Consider the following 16,213-nt stretch of genomic DNA (forward strand, 5'->3'; position numbering starts at 1 on the left):
ATTCAGTCGCCCGGAGACTTTGCTGCGCTCACTTCGCTCCACGAACTGCTGTGTAGCCGAGTAGTCTTACAGTGTGCGTTGGGTATTACAAAGAGCTTGTTTGACGAGTTTGTTTTATGAGTAATTCTTGCCGCGTCCTTTACTGCATTCTTCGATTAACGTTTTCGTGGCATGTGATGTGACGTTAGTTTTTTCTATTGTTTCTATTTGTGTTGCTCTGTGTTGTTTTTTTATATAATAATTGCACTATACGTATATTGTACAATGGCGAAGAGGAAGGACATAAGGAGCCAGGGTAGAAAACTGATCAGCAATGTTCATGAATATTTTCAAAAGGAAGCAGAAAATAATGGCCCTTTAGCGAGTGTGTATAAAGTGCAGCAAAGAGTGTCGGAAGCTTGTCAAGTTAGTACGCGAACCGTTCAGCGTATAGTAAAGGAAGGTAAAGACAGTACCCAGTCATCTGGTTCCATCTCATTTCAATCACCGCGCAAACGAATCAAAAGGAACTGTATAACAAAGGCAATCGACGAGTTCCATAAAGATGTAATTAGAAGAACTCTCCTCAGTTATTACGTAAAGGGTGAATACCCGACACTGAACAAATTACGTCGTGATTTAGAAAGAGATATAAAATTTAAATGGGGAGTTACTTCATTGTGGAGGATACTAAAGTCTATGGGGTTCAAGTATAAAAAAAGCAACGACGGGAGAAGATTTTTAATGGAGAGAGCTGATATAGTAACAGCCAGAGTAACGTTTTTGAGAAAAATGCATCTCTTGAGGAATGCATATATATCGCCCCATATATTTTATTTAGATGAGACTTACATTCATCAGAATTATGCTCCAACAAAAATCTGGCAAGATAAAGAGGGTACAGGAGGTTTAAAAGTTCCTGTAGGGAAAGGTGGACGAATTATAGTTTGTCACGTAGGTTCCAGTCGCACTGGTTTTCTACAGGAATGTAAATTGGTTTTCAGGCCAAAGGTGAAATCGACCAGTGATGACTACCACACTGATATGAACGCTATGGTTTTTAAAGAGTGGTTTTTGAAGTTTTTAGACGCTCTTGACGAAAGGAACATCAAAGACGCAGTGATTGTAATGGACAATGCCAGCTACCATTCAGTACAGCTAGAACGAATTCCTACAACGAACACACGAAAAGCTGATATTATATCGTGGTCATGTGCTAGGAATATTCCTCATGACAGCAATCACACCAGACTCGAACTGTTGTCTCTTGTGAAACAATTCAAGCCAAAGGCAAAAATGTACGAAATTGATACACTTGCTGACAGAAAGGGTCATACCGTTGTTCGCCTGCCACCCTATTACTGTCAATATAACCCCATAGAGCTGGTTTGGGGAAATGTTAAAACTGCTGTAGGGAAAAGGAACAAAACATTCAAACTAACTGACGTCCAATCTTTAATGGAAGAGGAGCTGGATAAAGTAACCGAACAGGAGTGGAAGGCTTGTGTGTCACATGCTGAAAAATTTCAAGAGGACGATTACAAAAGGGACGTGGTATTGGACACAGTCATGGATGATATCATCATAAATCTGCGAGACGACAGCCACAGTGAGGAGTCGAGTGACGAGGATATTTCCGGTGACAGCTCTGGTGACGATGGCGAGTGTCGGGGTGCTGTAACACGGATCCTTCAGCTGGAATAAGGTAAGATAAAGTAAGAAAATGTGTTGTGTAACTCTACTTTTGAACGAATTGTTTTTCGGTCTGTTGTCAATGCACTTGTTATATGCATTAAGAACTCTGTACTTTTGAACGAATTGTTTTTCGGTCTGTTGTCCATGCACTTGTTATATGCATTACTAACTGACTCGTATCATACTACATCGAAGATATAAGAAAATAATAAAAATAAATACCGTATTTACTCGTGTATTAGACCCCCTCGCCTATTAGACCCCCCGGCTTTTTGAGACCAAGAGAATGGAAAACAATAAATCTCGCATATTAGACCCCGTAATGAAATTCAGCTGAGACCAATAAACGATTCCACTTCGTAGCGGGTACTACAAGCTGTACTGCAGCTCTGATGACGTCGTACAAATGTGTGTACAAGTTTGCGCACATTTTCTTGAGCCCTCAGCTGCCTTTTGCCAGATCGGCACAATCGGAGCTGACAGCTTTATCTGCGACAGCCACTACAGCAGTACGGTACAAGCATCACAGAATATTGTCCGAGTTCGTAGGTGGATTAGCGTAAACGGAGAAATAGGCCTACTACTTTTTTATTCTCGACTTTCCAACTACAGACTATCACAGTACGTGTGTCTGTGTCTTGGAAAATTGCCAACATGTCAGAAAATACGGTAGCGAGTATTCCTCCGTAGACTCGCAATCGGCCATCAGTGAATGAATTGAGACTTAAAATGTCCCGTAAAAGCTGATATAATCAGTACTTGTGACGCAAATGGCGGTTTATGAAAATATGCTTTGAATTCTTAACCTTATATATGTCAATATGACGAACTTTGTTACTGTTGGTTCCATTGCCGGCTGGTTGGCCTCCCTGCAGGAAGAGAGGCGGAAGTGAAACTCTCCACTCACCGCAGCTTTCCACACTGAGAGAGCTCAAGGTTCGTCCGTCCGACCCGCCTGATTCAAGCTCACACTAAAATCGTGTGATACGTCTGTCTTATAGTTAAGAGATGTCTATTTCCGTAGCTTTAGCACTATTAGCTGCCGATACGGTTTGCGATCTTGAACATTTTCAGCAGTAATTTGTGTTTTTTAAATTGTTATATTACTTCTAGTCTTCATCTCTCTAGGATAGCGTAGTTCACAGCATTAGTGCAATAACGTAGTTTTTTATGCGTTTAATAGTTTATTGTAGCTGTAGTTTTATTGATATTTGTGTGTTGGTTAGTGTATCTAGTTCTGTGTGTACCATGTCTCGTTTATTCCGGGAAATACACGTGGCAAGAAAGTTACTTGAGTCTCGGATCAGTGGAGTGTTTCTTTTGTACACCATAACCTCCCTTAACTGTAAGTACCGTAATTTGTTATTTCCTCACTCTCTTTTATTCTTGTATTCTCATTTTAGTGCCGGATGTTGTTTAGTAAGTGTATATTTTGTGAATTTATTTTACCTCATGAATAATTATCTTTTGGAGTACAGTATTACATTTTATGCGGGCTGTGCGCCGCGGTCGTATTGCATCAGCTGAGCGTTGGTAACGTAGGTACGACGATGCTCGCGTGTTTCCCGAACTATCAAATACAACTGACAGTGACAAATAACTGGCCATTAAGTTCTTTTTCATTATTTTGTGTTAATATTGCTTAAAACAGTAAATAAAAGTGATTGATTATATTTAAAATATATGTAGGCCTAAAAGTCATGTTCACCATTGTCTTTTTAAATTTATAAAATTTTCGAACGAAAATAGTCAGTAAAACGCAGAATACATTCATAAGTTTATTAAAGAATAGTGTAGAATGTTTACGGGTACAATTTATAGCCTAGAAGTCATGTGTTCACTGCACGAAATTTGACGTTATCGCATATTGGACCCCCTTCGCATTTTTTGACTGTAAAAGTGGAAAAAAAAGGGGTCTAATAGGCGAGTAAATACGGTACATAAATAAATAAAAATAATAAAACTCATCCACGGGCCATAATCGAACTGTAACATACGAAGCTCTGTATTTTATTGTTATGTGGATTTCAACACAACTTAAAAGCGCGCGGGCGCTCCTGGCAACGTTGTAGTAGTGGCCTCTGTCTCTCTCCCATAACGGCCTCTCACGTCGTGCTGGATTCGTCGGCCCCATGCTCCCCGCTTCCCCTGACAGCATGTAGGCCGCCCGCCACCAGAGTAGAAAAATACTTTAGTGTTACCAAGAATATCATGTGTCTTATTACAATTATATTTAGGCTGAAGATGTCTCACGTGGAAGAGACAAAACATGTCCCATTTTAAAATAAAATAAAAAGGAATACAGTAATATTGTACAGTATTGTAAAGGTGGAGTTACCCAATTATTAAGACCTTCTATCTAGTTAATAATTTTCCTGCTATGACTGTTCTATCAAGTGTTCTGTAACATATGAGAGCAGGGACACTTACCAATGATTATCTTGAAGGGCAGGGATCCGTTACTGAAAACTTCAAAGGGATGTCTCTGGAGAATTTCACCATCCAAGACAAGCCATTCATGAGCTGGCTCCTCTTCAGGCTTAGGAAGATCCGAGATCACAGGCTTCCAGCTGTCGGGAATTGCTTTGATGAGATCCTCAGGATCAACTAACCGAAGACAATCTGCCGTGATGTTCCCCTGGCACTGTTCTATGTTCTTCACGTACTTGGCGTTCTTCATCTCTGACTCTTGAAGCTGCTTACCAGGGTACACTCCAGACCCGCTAGACAACCAAGCCCTGTGGAAAAGTCCGTGGGACAGTCTCGACGTAGTTAGAGCGGTGACCAAGGTAGCTCCAGCACGGTGGCCAAGCACAGTTACCGATTTCTGATCACCATTGAAATTCACGATATTAAGGTTCACCCACTTTAAGGCTGCTAGAATATCAGATAGCCCATAGTTTCCTGACGTTGGTGGATGTGTAGATTGAGAGAGAACATCTGAGGCTAAAAAGCCGAACACTCCCATCCGGAAATTGGGACGTACAAAGACAACTTCATGTTCCTTGGCCAGTTTCCCGGAAGGAACAAGATCGCCTGGAGATCCACCCAGCAAAGTTTCAGCGCCAATGAGCACAACCACAGGCAATGGTGAGTGGTAACCAATGCGAGGAGTGTACACGTCCAAGGTGAGGCAGTCCTCAGACCCGTCCATAGAACCATCAGAGTGCAGTTGCCAGCAGCTAGGAGTGGTATTATAAGCCAGGAATGTTCCTTCCCAACAGTCGTTTAGGTTCTGGATTGGCTGTGCCTTCAGCCATCGCCGTTCATCGACAGGTGGTGCCGCATAAGGAATTCCTCGGAACACAAAAGCTCCATCTTCAACCAACCTGCAGAGAAAGGTACATACATTGAAAAACAGTGGTTTAGTCATGCCAGGACACAACAGTGTACTATCCCAGTACCTTACGAGTGCACCCTGAGTCACATAATGGCAATACCTAAATATTTAGTTTTCCACCTAAACGAAACATAACATGAGAATGAAGTCATACATACAGAGATAGCAGTAGTGGCACAATTGGGAATCAGAAGGAGAGGGGGGGGGGGATTTACAGAAAAGAGAAATCTCTTAGGTTTGTTAATAATAAAATAAAATAAAGGAACAAATTAGCTGATAAGACGACAGGATTTGTACAAATTACTTTTAACGTGAAAATATTTCTTAGAAGACAAAGTAGGGGTTCCCATACTACGAAAATCATAAAATTAAGAAATGTCCTCAATTGTGCCAAAAGTTGAAGGGCTGAAGGGTCCAGAAAGGTTTCAAATTGTGAGTCTTGGAGAGCTCTATCAAACGAAAGAAAAAACCTATTTCGAAAATCACTTCCGGCCTAAATGCAGTTCCGAAAAAATGGCCTAAAATAACTCCTTTCTTTACTCGTTTTCTTTTTGATTCAAATCCTAGCCAAATTTACTTATTTACATAATTCTTTCTGTAATGTGTTCTTTGGTTCAATACCCTCAGGTGCTTTTTGATTTTTTGAAAAATGTCCACACTGAACATATTCATAACAGTTTAAGTGAAACTATGCATTGACTCACATTAGCACTCATAGTGGTGCTTAAGTGAAACAATGCATTGACTGACATAAGCGCTCATAGTGGTAGAGAAAGGCAAACTGCTAATCTAATCTGCCAGATAACGATGATTAAGAAAACTATTGTAATTTTTAGGAATAAATAAAGAATATATTATCATACTTTATTATATTTTACTTACCTGAAATTCATAGCTCATATCCTTAGGATGTTTTCAACATTGAGTTGCTTGCCTGAAAGGCTAGTTTTTTTTTTTTTTTTTTTTTTTTTTTTTTTTTTTTTTTTTTTTTTTTTTTTTTACTAATTCGTATAATTCTTGGTTTCAAGTGGCTTAAATAGAATAAAAATGTAATGCACCTACATCCCCACCACCAGCCGGATAATTTCATGTCAAATCCAAAGTATCTCCTACCTTCTCGATAATGACATCTTCTTTGCCCTTTCCGGCAGCAATCTAGTCTGAAGCATTTCATATTACACAACAAATTTGCACATTACCAGTTAGTTTTGTCATAAAACCTTCTTTGTAGCTTGTTTTGCACCCAGCAGCTGCTTTTCAGTGTGGATTTTCTTGAAGCATCCTTCCCTCAAATTTTTGCCTTCTGAACCATAAGATTTTCCATTGTAGATGTGCTCAATGAACACCTGAATTCCGTCCCATTTTTAATATCAACACTGAAAACCCTTTCTGTGGGAGAGTTACTGTCAAATTCACTTAATACTGCAAATACAATATTACCTAAGGTTCTATAATGGAGAAGAGCTTTTTCAATCACAATGAATTTTCAACGTTTACGGGTAGCAAAAGGAAGTGACGATCAAAGTATCGTTGCCAGCTCACAAGCATTGAAATAAGGAGGGTTGAGCAGTAATGCTCGAAAGGATTCATTTTTCCTCCTTTCCTTTTTTCCCCCGTAGAAAATTGTTTTTTGTGATATTGTTACTTTGACCTTACTTGTGAGGTGAAATCCGTAATAGTTGGCATCTCTGGTAAAATGTTTTCTCACAAAGTGGGGGAGCGATGTCCCCCCCACCACCATCAGTCGCTGCCACTGAGAGATAGGAACAAGGAAAGGAACACATAATAAGATGAACATAATTGCAAGGCAACAAAACAAAAAAGACAAAGACAATGTCCACATCTTCACAAACAGCTCTCTTTGAATATAATGGATCTCTCTTCATCATGCCCAGTTCTTCTACATCCATTTCTTCTCAGCCACCGACGAGCTCGCTTTTGTTTCCAAGCTTCATCAGGAGGGTGGGCATCAACACTCACTGAGGTGCCATGTGACTTGATGTGAAAGTGTAGGATAAGAAGAAATATGGGTAAATACAGGAAAAGGGAAGAAACACTAAATACAGGCAGTAAAAGATTAGAAACACAGGACAAACACAAAAGGAGAAATGGATCCCATCGTGATAATAAAAGTATTGGAAAGGAAAAAATAAGTGTTAAATCAAGTATACACAGGGAGATGGGCACAAGACAATGAGGATGACTCACTCTTTGCACCATATATCAATAAGATAGTTTATTTGTCAGGAGACTTGAGTTGAAATTATAGTACTCGGCACGTAAGGCTGTACACTATAAAGCAAACATCGCTGCCCTATTCCCTTTTTCTTTATGACTCATCACTGCTGCCAACTTGACTAGTTACATATTGAAATCACAAGACGTAACCATCAACAAACTAACCTCAATGTAAGTATCAAGAATGGAGGTTCACCTACCCACGTAAATAATCAATCAAGATATTCATAATTAAGTCAGTTTTCAAGCTTAAAGGTGAACTGAGGAAATAAACACTCTCACTTAATTTAAAGGTATACATTTCGGGCTTCAAACTGACATATGCATTACTATAACCGTATTCTTCAGTGTTTGCCTTCTTGAAATTTCTTATTATTTCTCTGACTCAAGTGAGACCCTGCTGTAATAATATACACAAGCAAATATGCCATAAGTCAAGAAGAATACATGAAGGATAAGTCAATAAACCGTATCAAAGCTGTGACAAAACATTGTTAGGTTAGGTTAAGTTAGGTTGATAATGAAATATCCCTCCATTCCAACTGAACTGATCTTTCTAGAAGAGGTAACATTGGTTTCCTTTCTGGAGGAGTTCTCGCAGAATTTTCTTGCTTCTTATACATTCTAATTGAATTCTATACATACGAATTGGACCAAATAAAATTGTATTAGACCTAATAAAAATACTGTGCTCATTATTTAACACCAACCACATGATAAAATGCATTATTCATGCCACAATTCTACAAGGTCTTTCACTCAAAGTGGGGCAGGCCAGCCGGCCAGCGCAGCGCAACGAGTAGATGGGTGAGCTGAAGGTTAGACGAGCACATGGCAACTAGCTGAGCTTGGGGCAGGGAGAGCGCCCGTATGAATTGCATGTAAATAACAAGAACATATAATAATGCATAATTGAAGTAAAATTATTTCTCACCTTTTCACAGAAGATGTTGAAATTTTTGGCTTCATGTAAAGAAATTTTCATTCCTACGCATTAGTTCATCTTCTGAGACAGCCTCAATTTCTCTCGTGATATTTTGTTTGAGTTCATCTGGAGTGTGAAACTGGGAGTGTTGGCGGCACTAAGTTCAGACAGGATAATTGGGCCTATAGTTTTTGAAACCACAATCGCTGGTCAGAGATATAGGAACCGAGCTCGATAGCTGCAGTCGCTTAAGTGCGACCAGTATACAGTATGATATAGATGTTGATACCCATAGGGAATATGAAACATTTGTTCCAAATGAGTAACAGTATACAGTAATCGGGAGATAGTGGGTTCGAGCCCCACTGTCGGCAGCCCTGAAGATGGTTTTCCGTGGTTTCCGGGGCTGTACCTTAATTAAGGCCACGGCCGCTTCCTTTCACTTCCTAGGCCTTTCCTATCCCATCGTCGCCATAAGACATATCTGTGTCGGTGCGACGTAAAGCAAAAAAAAAAAGAGAGAGAGAGATATAAGGATGACATTTTCGTACCATTTTTAACAATTGGCGGACAATGAATGCCAATCTGGATATTTCCAGCAACACTCAGAAACCGCAAACATAGCTAACGAGTCATTAAGTTTCACTGAGGAAATTTTCGATAGTAAAACATAGTAAACACCTTTGTGACAAGGTGAGCAATTATTTTACTTTGATTATGAGTTATTATGTGTGCTTGTCATTTACATGTGATTCATACGGGCGCTAGTCTGGCCCCAAGATCAGCGAGTTGCCATGTGCTCGTCTGACCTTCAGCTCGCCCATCTACCCACTGCGCTGCACTGCACCAGCCCCAATGTGAGTGAAACACCCTGTACTTATCTGGTATTGCCCAAACAGATTCATAATCCTACAGAAAAAGAAAATATACTTTACTTATTCCCGCAAAGGTAACACCACTGACTTTCACCATAGTGCCACCATGCAAGAGTAACAGTAACCAGAAGATGTCGTATCGGCAAGTAGGGTTCCTAAACTGTATGGTTAGCGGCACTAAATCAAACCCAACTTAGAAAATGATTATAAATCACTACCTTCGGTATTAACAGGGGAGAAAGAGTAACGTGAGTACCCTTAGTGTCATGATATTTCCTTATATGCCACTGCACTTCTTTCAGCTTGTCAACAATGAGCACAAAATATTTTAAAAACAGTAAAAGCCCAGATTGGCTTTATTTGTTTTTGTTGTTTTAAATAAACCACCTTGACTTTTGAACAACTAATAAATTCTAATTATTGCCAGAACTTCACTTATGTTACTGTAAAATTTGCATGCAAAAACCATATCTAGGATATATTATTGATCCCGTGGTTCAGCCTGAATCGCACGCTAACCAGCCCAGTGAAGTAAACGAGGGGGGAAAAAAAGCATTTACGAACCAATTATCTCCTTCTACCAACGTGAATATGGACTCAACAACATCGAGGTTATAGGCTTCATGATCGGTGCAAGAGGAACATTTCCTAAGTTCTTCGAAGAATTACGCTCAAGATTCAAACTACCAGAGTCACAGACCAAAAATGTGGTCCTCAAAGCCTTGAAAGGTTCATTATCCATACTGAGAAATCACTTATATAGTCATTAATGTACTTAGAATACCTTGTCCTTACGGGCAACCTCCGTATGGGGGGAAATGTTTATTCTTTGAACAAATAAATCAAAAGGTAGATTTTTTAAAATGTGATTTTATTTCATTACCACCAATTACAGAGCTGTTCTAATTTGCAAATATATATTCATGTGTTGAAAATAATCCATTTCACTGATGTCATGATATTTCAAAATAATTCATACGTGTGAATGTGTAAAACACCTGTTTTTTTGTGGGGTATTTCGTAGCCTATGTATGGTTAGGGTCCCTGAAACATGGTATACAGTTCCAGGGTTAAAGTCTTGTTTTATGTTAAAAAGCTGAGAGCCTGCGGTTATTTTACTCTTCCTAATGAGTAAATGGTCTTCGTCTGGTGTAGTTTTTTATTTCCAACCACAGTTTCCTTCCCTCAGTGATTAAAAAAAAATGCTATTTTTTGGTATCACTTCAACAGCAACCAACTCCAACACCACATTGTGAAGTAATTTCTCTTTGTGACATACCGGTATGCTCAGCTATTGTCACAACTTCTTAAAGTCTCCACGGGGTGGTATCCATTACAAATTTGCAGAACAATAACATGACATCCTCCGTCGCTGCCTGTCTCTCCACCACTCTTCTTTTTTTAAGTACATGTGGTTTTCCTCTCCTCTTCTCTATGCACTCCCACACTATCTGTCCGTCTCTTTCGGGATCTTCCTCGTGGTCTCTTTCCTATTAACTTCTCTGAAAAAAACTTTTTTTTTGCACTCTCTCTTCTCCCATACTCAATATAAGCCCATGCCACTTTAGCTTTGTTGTTTCTATCCTATCTTGAAGTTTCAAGATTCCTGTCCTTTTCCTTATCTTTTCATTTCTAATTCTATCCTCTCTGGTCTTGCCCTCGATACCTCTTAGGAATTTCATCTCCACTGCCTGTATTCTACTCTTCTCTCGTTTTGTTGTAGTCCACGATCCAGCTGCATAAGTTAGGATAGGTTCATTATAGGTTGAATATAATACTTTCTTACATTTTTTTGGGACATCTTGGTTCCACAAAATACCACTTACACTTTGGTAGAGGCTGTTTGCTTGTTGTATTCTTTTCCCACTTTCCATCTTCTGCGATCACACTTTCCAAGTACTTGAAACTTTTAACCACTTCCAGAATTTTCGCATTCAGTTTTATCTTTGCTCTTCCTTCCTTCCTTCCCCTTGTCATCACTATTGTTTTACTTTTCTCTGGGCTTACTTCCATACCAAATTTTTCTATCTCTTGATTCCATACATCTACTGTTTTTTGCACTTCCTTTCATCCTCACCCCATATCACTATATCATTTGCAAACAACATAGCTTTTGTTGCCTGTCTTCCCAATCTCTTTTTAATGTTATGAATTTCATCCATGACTATGATGAATAGTATGGGGGATAGAACACTTACCTACTGGAGACCAGTTTCAACTTTAAACCATTTTGTTTTTCCTATACTAGTGCTCACACTATTAACACATTTTTTGTACATAGCTCTGTTAACTTGTTTTCTCCTTAATACCAACTGTGTCTTAAGCTCTCTCAATATCAATAAATATCATCAACATATCTTTTCCAAACTCCCATCTTTTTTCCCATCATATGTCTTAACATAAAGATCAAGTCAAACAATGATCTGTCTTTCATAATAATCATACCATAGCATTGATGGAACAATCATCGCTCATCAACTGAGATGGTTAGGCCATGTTAACCGCATGGGTGATACCAGGCTTCCCCGCCAAATTCTTTATGGTGAACTTTGCTCTGGCACTAGACTTCAAGGAGATGTTCTTAAGCGTTTTAAGGACCAACTGAAAAACACCATGAAGACAACTGGCATAGATATACAGACATGGGAAGAATGTGCTGTGGACCGTTCACTTTGGCGGAACACTACATCCACCGCTGTCAACTTGTTTGAAAGATAACGCTGCAGACATCAAGAGGCCAAGTGACAAGCAAGAAAACTCCATCAATTACAACCCTGCCCTCCTCCATTCATTCCGTGTGATTCGTGTGGGCGTATGTTTTATGCCAGGATTGGTCTGTTTAGTCATCACAAACACATCCGTAAACTGAGTTGAACTAGTCAATGTATGCAGGGAGAAGTTATATATACTCGGGTCGAGTTATAGCTGATGACAACCTTACCCAGAGATATTCATCTAATTACTGCATTATAAAGAACATCCAATAATGCCAAATAATGTCACCATACACCTACAATGCGATTAGCTTGAAAGTGGGATCAGTATTTAGCAGGAACACATGATCCTGCCATGGTTAATTATAAACAGACTTAGAAATGACCATGTTTGGATTAATTTGCACACAACTGCAAATAAATACATTTCCTACACCTTCACATAATTTATAAAGATTGAGGACAGTTACTGAATAGGACATACCCTTGAACAGGTCCACAGCTAGTGATGGCATCGACGTATCGTCCAGACCCTGGGGACCCCATGTGAGATGGTGGACTGGGGCCGGAGGCAGCAATCACAATGATGATGATAAGCAGGATGATGAAAATCAGCACTCCTCCTAAAAACAGAGATTTCTTTAAATAAAGAATTTATTTCAGCCATTGGCCATAAATTACACTTAAATTACATAATTAAATTAAAACAAAATTTTGCTAGACCAATCAGCCTTTTTTAGTACAAATCACAACATGATATATGTAGGAAAGTCAATAAGTATCTGCAACTTTGCTCTAATTGTCTTTAGGTTGGCTGTATGGCGTTGTGTGCTCACCATCCGCTAGATGGCACCGTTGTCTACGTCTGTGATAGGTTCCAGCATTATCCGACCAGTACAGCTTGCGCTGCTGTGAAATAAAGATGGCCACACCACTCTCTGTTTGCATCAAGAACACCGTTCCGTAATCCATTTTTTTGTGGCCTGAGGGTGTGCCAGGAGCGGAAATTCATAGAAGACTTTCAGCACAATACGGGGGACAATATTCTGTCACAGCAAAGTGTTTACCAGTGGACTGAACAGCTCAAAAGGTGTCGCACGAACATAAAGGATGAGGAAAGATCAAGGCATCCATCTGCAGCCATAACTGATGCCAACATTGAACAAGTGCGTGATATGACATATGATCCTGAAAAACAGATGTGTGGCTGTTGATGACATAGCAAACTATGTGCACATCACCCATGGTTCTGCATGTGAAATCATGCATAATAGGCTTAACTTTCATAACGTCTGTTCAAGATGGGTTCGAAAACAACTCAGTGAAGATGTGCAATCGCAGACAAGTATTGTGACCACCATGCCACCACTCCATTTGACTGTGGTGTAACTCTCCAAGTATATATGCGTTGCATTGGAATCGGCGATTCATTAACTTTTCGGAAATTATTAGTTTGCGGACATGACAGCTCTAAGTAAAATGTGTTTGACTTTTAGTGTTCTGTAGCCTCTAGTTTGTCTGAAGTGGATCCTGCATCATGACATGACTCATTTTTTCTCTAAAATGAAAGTGTATTAACCTAAACCCTCATAAATGAGTTACTGGTGAGTGTCCCCAACAGGTACATTGAAGCTTGTTGAAATCTGGTGGCCTCTCCATGTAAGACCACTATATTTCTTTAAAATATAGTAAAATACATACTCAGACCCTTAAGACAAGAAAAGTTTGTTTGTGTCACCTCGCAACAACAGGCCCTGAAAAAAAAATTCAAAACCTGAAATAACTTTAACTGCTAGGTTACCTAACTGTAACTCCTACCAGGAACAAGTGTCAGATTTTGAAATAATCCATATTATAGTTTCTGCCTGTAAGGGGAATTACTGAGAAATAACAACTGTGATCTCACCAGAAATTTTCATCAGCCGGGTGGCAGGAATGAGTAGCCATCACGGAATTCTACTTAAAAATGAATATGATAATATTCAATTTATTCCCCTTGGGGCATTAACAATAATATCAGACAGGTAAACATTAACTGCAAAATTGAACTATTTTAGTGGTATTATCACAAACAACTAAAGTTTGGGACAGTCTAGTGCAAAAAGGAATTGGACAGGGATAATTAAAAAGGATCATGGCAATGTACAAGGAATGTTGTAGTTGCATGCAAACACAAGTTGGCAGGACAAGTTGGTTCAAAATCACTAGTGGGCTGAGAAAGGGAAGTGTTGTATCGCCAATCCTGTTTACAATAGCAATGGATGACATCATGAAAACAGCAAAAGCAACATATGGAGGAAGAGAAATGCACGTCATGTTATTTGCAGATGATATTGTGATTTGGGGAGAAGAGGACATAAAGGTTCAAGAACAGTTGAATGTGGTGAATGGGAAGATCAAAGAATATGGATTCAAAATAAGTGTAGAAAAGAGTAAGACTCTTGTTATGACTAGAGGGGAGAAAGAAGGGAAAGGTCAGATTAGACTTACAGACAAGCCGCTGAAAATACGAGACGTTCAAATATCTGGGGAGTGAATTAATGGTGAATGTTCACCTGGACGCTGAGATTAGCAAGAGGATTCAAGCTGGAAGCTGTTTCTATCATACAGTAGTGTATGAAACATGTTATGGGATAAAGATGTGCCAATGGAAGCAAAGAAAACTATGTACAAGATGTATTTCATACCCATAACAACTTACGCAGCAGAAACTTGGACAATGACAAAGAAGGATGAGAGTCAAATACAGGCAGCCAAAATGTTCTTGAGGAGTATGATACAGAAGAGTAGAAGAGACAAAATACAGAATGAGAAAATCCGGGAGGAAAATGGAGTGGAAAAAATGAATGATAGAATAGACAAGAGCCGACTAAGATGGTTTGGGCGAATGAGAGATGAATGCCAAAAAAAAGGATGGAAATGAAAAACCAAGAAAGGAGAGGTCGTGGACGACCATGATTGAGATGGAATGACACAATCCAAACCAGTATTATAGAAAGAAACCTGAACTGGGACACAGTATTGGAGGAGGAGTGGTGGAAAGACTGAAGAAAGTGGAGAGGAACCATATATGCCCCTAGCTGGCTACAGCTGGATAAAGGGAAATTATGATGATGATGATATCACAAACAAGACATAAGATTATTTTGAACTAGTGTTCTACTGCTCATCATAATCATGTAACTCCGGAGCTTATCACACAGCTGATGCCATATGGATTTGTAACATCATGCAGAATCGAGTTCTCGTATGAGATCCTGCACTAATACATACACCGCACACACATGACGCTACACAATTGTCAAGCTAAACATTTAAACTCTGATGTAATTGATGCAATTTTTCTGACAATAATGATTACTAAATAACTGTTTTACAGTATTTATGGTTTAATTTGGAGCACCCAACAACTCAAATATGCATTAATATTATGTAACTAGCAGATGTCTAGGTTATGTTAGCCAGGCAGTCTGTAAAAACAGCAGGGCGGTGAGCCCATTAAATGGTCCTAGGGAGAACACTGAACAAGCACCACAGTGTCTGCAGTAGTATTGCAGAACTTCTCAAAAAATCTGGGAGATTTGAAGTCCAGGAAAGAGTGCTCTGTGCCTCTACCGATGGATCCAGTAAGCGTGCAGACATTGTCACGACTGACAGGAAGCAAAGCACTAGCGTTGCAATTGATCCAACAATAAGGTTTGAGGGTAACAGTTCACAGGACACAGAAGACGATTCTAAGAAGAAGAAGACGCTGCGAACCGTGTTTTAAACACTTTGAAGAAAGGTATCATATACCCAACAGTTGCTTGGAGGTGATCGGCTTGCTCTTTGGTGCGTGAAAATCTGTCAAACAATTTTGGTACATTGAGCTTTTCTTTCGTCCCAGTAGTCCATTTTCTTGCTGAACTCTACTTGCATTCCTCGGACCATATCCTGGTCTCATTGTGGGTTGCTTTAGTAAAGGATGTTAGGAAGAGTCTGGTTTTGATAGTTGAACGGTCGTTACTCCTGTTAATTATTGTGGCTTGATTAATATTTTCTCCGAGATCCTTCTCCACCTGCTGGATCCACATGGCCTTACCCTCCCTGGCTACTTTGAAGATCTTATAGGACAGCCTGTGGGAGTCCATTCTATACACGTGTCCGCAGAAAGCCAGCAGTCTTCTGCTGATGGTATCTGTGAGGGATTCTTGGTGCTGGTAGAGTTCACGGTTTGGTTTGTACCATCGCCAACCATCTGAGAGGATTCTGGCTCCTACTATCTTCCTCAGGAACTTCCTTTCTTGTAGCTCGAGGGCTCTTAGTTAGAGATAGGCACTGTGTAGCATACAGAATTGACGGTCTGAATATTGGATTGTAATGTCTTAGTTTGACATTCATCGATAGATGTTTTGAGGCGTACAGTTTTCACCACCTATTTTATTACAGAGTAAAAGAATATTTTTTC

General features: G+C 39.5%; 1 protein-coding gene across 1 annotated transcript in view; it reads right to left on the reverse strand.

Moving 5' to 3' along the window:
* Positions 1–16,213, reverse strand: part of LOC136872229 (neurotactin) — a 402,540-nt gene that overhangs the window by 5,114 nt on the left and 381,213 nt on the right. The window contains exons 6-7 of the mRNA XM_067146058.2: positions 12,251–12,389; positions 4,105–5,003 (exon numbers count right to left, since the gene is read on the reverse strand). Of these exons, the coding sequence (XP_067002159.1) occupies positions 4,105–5,003; positions 12,251–12,389 (1,038 nt within the window). The remainder of the gene's footprint in view (positions 1–4,104; positions 5,004–12,250; positions 12,390–16,213) is intronic.

This window comes from Anabrus simplex, chromosome 1, assembly GCF_040414725.1.
Source record: "Anabrus simplex isolate iqAnaSimp1 chromosome 1, ASM4041472v1, whole genome shotgun sequence".
NCBI lineage: Eukaryota > Metazoa > Arthropoda > Insecta > Orthoptera > Tettigoniidae > Anabrus > Anabrus simplex.